This window comes from Alligator sinensis, unplaced genomic scaffold (genome assembly GCF_000455745.1).
Source record: "Alligator sinensis unplaced genomic scaffold, ASM45574v1 scaffold407_1, whole genome shotgun sequence".
Lineage (NCBI taxonomy): Eukaryota > Metazoa > Chordata > Crocodylia > Alligatoridae > Alligator > Alligator sinensis.
In genome coordinates, this window is record NW_005842464.1 from 659474 (window position 1) to 661687 (window position 2214).

At 68.0% G+C, this 2214-nt stretch overlaps 1 protein-coding gene across 1 annotated transcript in view; it reads right to left on the reverse strand.

The window, feature by feature from the left end:
- The window catches only part of VPS33B (VPS33B, late endosome and lysosome associated), an 11354-nt gene extending 9191 nt beyond the window's left edge, over positions 1 to 2163 (reverse strand). Inside the window, exons 1-6 of the mRNA XM_014523264.2 lie at positions 2085 to 2163; positions 1882 to 1943; positions 1503 to 1552; positions 1068 to 1135; positions 767 to 812; positions 359 to 453 (exon numbers count right to left, since the gene is read on the reverse strand). Coding sequence (XP_014378750.1) covers positions 359 to 453; positions 767 to 812; positions 1068 to 1135; positions 1503 to 1552; positions 1882 to 1943; positions 2085 to 2126 — 363 coding nt within the window. The 5' untranslated portion in view covers positions 2127 to 2163. The remainder of the gene's footprint in view (positions 1 to 358; positions 454 to 766; positions 813 to 1067; positions 1136 to 1502; positions 1553 to 1881; positions 1944 to 2084) is intronic.
- Between the last annotated feature and the right edge of the window lie 51 nt (positions 2164 to 2214).

Genomic DNA, 2214 nt, shown 5'->3' on the forward strand with positions numbered 1-2214 from the left:
AATGCAGGGACCTCCCCACATCTCAAGGTGCCACTGCAGAGCTCAGGGAGGGATCTAGGCTGAGGGCAGCAACAGGCTGGCACTGTAAGCTACAGGCAGAGCATGGGACAGAGGTACTTGCAGGGGATGTGCAGCTTCGCACCGACACCACTGAGCCCAGCTTGGGGGGGGGTGCAAAAAGGGCAGAGCAGGTTGGGGGGCTGGCAAGCAATGGCAGAGCTGCCTGTAGACCCCAGGGCTGGCTCACACTGTGGGCTAGAGCCATCTCTGCTCCAACTGTGCCCCAGACGCAGCTTTCCTTGTGCTGGCCCTGCTGCAAGCCCGTGGGGCGAGTGCCCTGCAGCCATGTGCTACTGACCAGGAAGTAGTCCCGGAAGAACTCGGGCAGCTCCATGCTGACGAGGTCGTCGTCCAGGGGGAGCAGGTAGAAGGACCACTCGTCGCAGGTCACGTCTGGGGCAGGCGGCAGAGCCAGGGTGAGCAGGCTTTGGTCTCGTAAGGCCCTTGCCCCTCCCCATTACCAGAGCAGGGGTGGGAGTGCCCATCGCTCCCCCATCGAGCAGGGGCCACGCGCCCTCCCCCAGCCTCATGGGAATTCGCTGCCCCTGCCCAGGCCTGGGCCCAGGCTGCTGGGGGATCCCGACACTAGGTGACCAGCCCAGGGGCTTGGCTCATAGAGCGCCCATCCCCATGCCAGCCACAGGGAACAGGCTGGACAGAGACCTGTTAGGGCCCAGCACCCCGACACCCTCCCCTTCTCACTCACCTCCGTAGATTCCCTCCTCCTCCAGCACCATCTCACACGCGTAAAACTACAGGAGAAGAGGGGCTGGTCACTGCCCAGATGCGGCACCTCCCCCAGCCTCGGTGCCCACACAGGGGACAGTGAAGACTCCCTCAAGCAAAGCTTTTCCTGGGCTGTAACAGCTCACTCCTGGGCACTGTGGCCTTTGGCTCTGGCCAAAACCCCAGGAACCGTGACCCGTGGGGGAGCTGGCGCTGAGGGTGAAGAACCAGGAAGGCTGCAGCGGGGGCCTGACCTGGGTGCAAGGGACTGAGGCACTGACCTTCTGGGGGCTGAAGATAATCTTGTACTTCCGGCTCCTGCCCGCCGCCTTATCTGCATGGACGACGTCTGCAGACACGAGACCCAGGTGAACCAGAGCCTGGGGAATCCCGTGGGGTCCGACCAAGGCACGCGCTGGGCAGACCGCGGCAAGGGCCCCAGGGCTGCCCGAGCCCAGCACGCGCCAGCCAGTCGGGCAAGCAGACGGCTGGGCACGAAGGCAGGACCTGGCCGTGAGATCCCAGCCGTCCCCAGAAACCAGCACCCCGTCCTGGAACTGACTGGTACCAGCGAGTCCCAAGCACTGGGCTCACTCCCCACCCCTGCCCCGCTGCAAACAACCCGGCGCACGAGAACCCGGGCCGCCCGACGCCCCCTGCGCGTGCCGCAAAGCCCTGGCGGCATGGCTGACCCCACAGCAGCGTCCTCCGCTCACCTGCGATGTACTTCACGTTCCTGATCCGCGGCCGGACCAAGAAGCACAACCTGGAGCGGGACAGACGCGGGCTGGCGAAGGGAGCACCCCAGCGCTCCCAGACCCTTGCCCGGCTCCCGGGGCCGAGGACGGGAGGAGCCCGCAGCCCCCAGGCCAGCTCCCGTGGCTCCTCCGCTAGTCGTCCCCAGGCCCACCCTCAGCCCAGGACCTCCTGCACCTCAACTCCTGCTGCCCCGCTCCTGGGGCCACCACCAGCCCACGGCCCCGCAGCCGTCCAGCAGGGACTGTGCCGCGGCTGGGGCTGCCTGGGCAGAGCCGTTCTGCGAGGGCAGGGCCGGCTGCGCCCCAGCCACGGGGGGCCGGGCCAGGAAGGACTCACTGGTCGCTGGTGCTGACGACCGGCTTGTTCTCCACCTTGTACAGCTTGTCCACCTCGTGCTGCTGCGGGTGCAAGCGGGGCCGAGCGTCACGGGAGGCGCCAGGGCCCTGTGCCGGCTCTCGGGGCTGGGGCAGGGGGACCTAGGCCGCGGCCCCAGCCCCAGAGCCCTGCGGCCGGGCTGCGGCGAGGCGGGCGGGCGCTACCTTGAGCAGGGAGACGTTGGCGATGCGGTCCAGGGGGCTCATCAGGTCCGCGTCGATGAAGAGGTCCTTCCTGCCCGGCAGCTGCGGGGGGGAGGGAGGGGACGGGCACCAGGGGGCGGGGGACACCGGG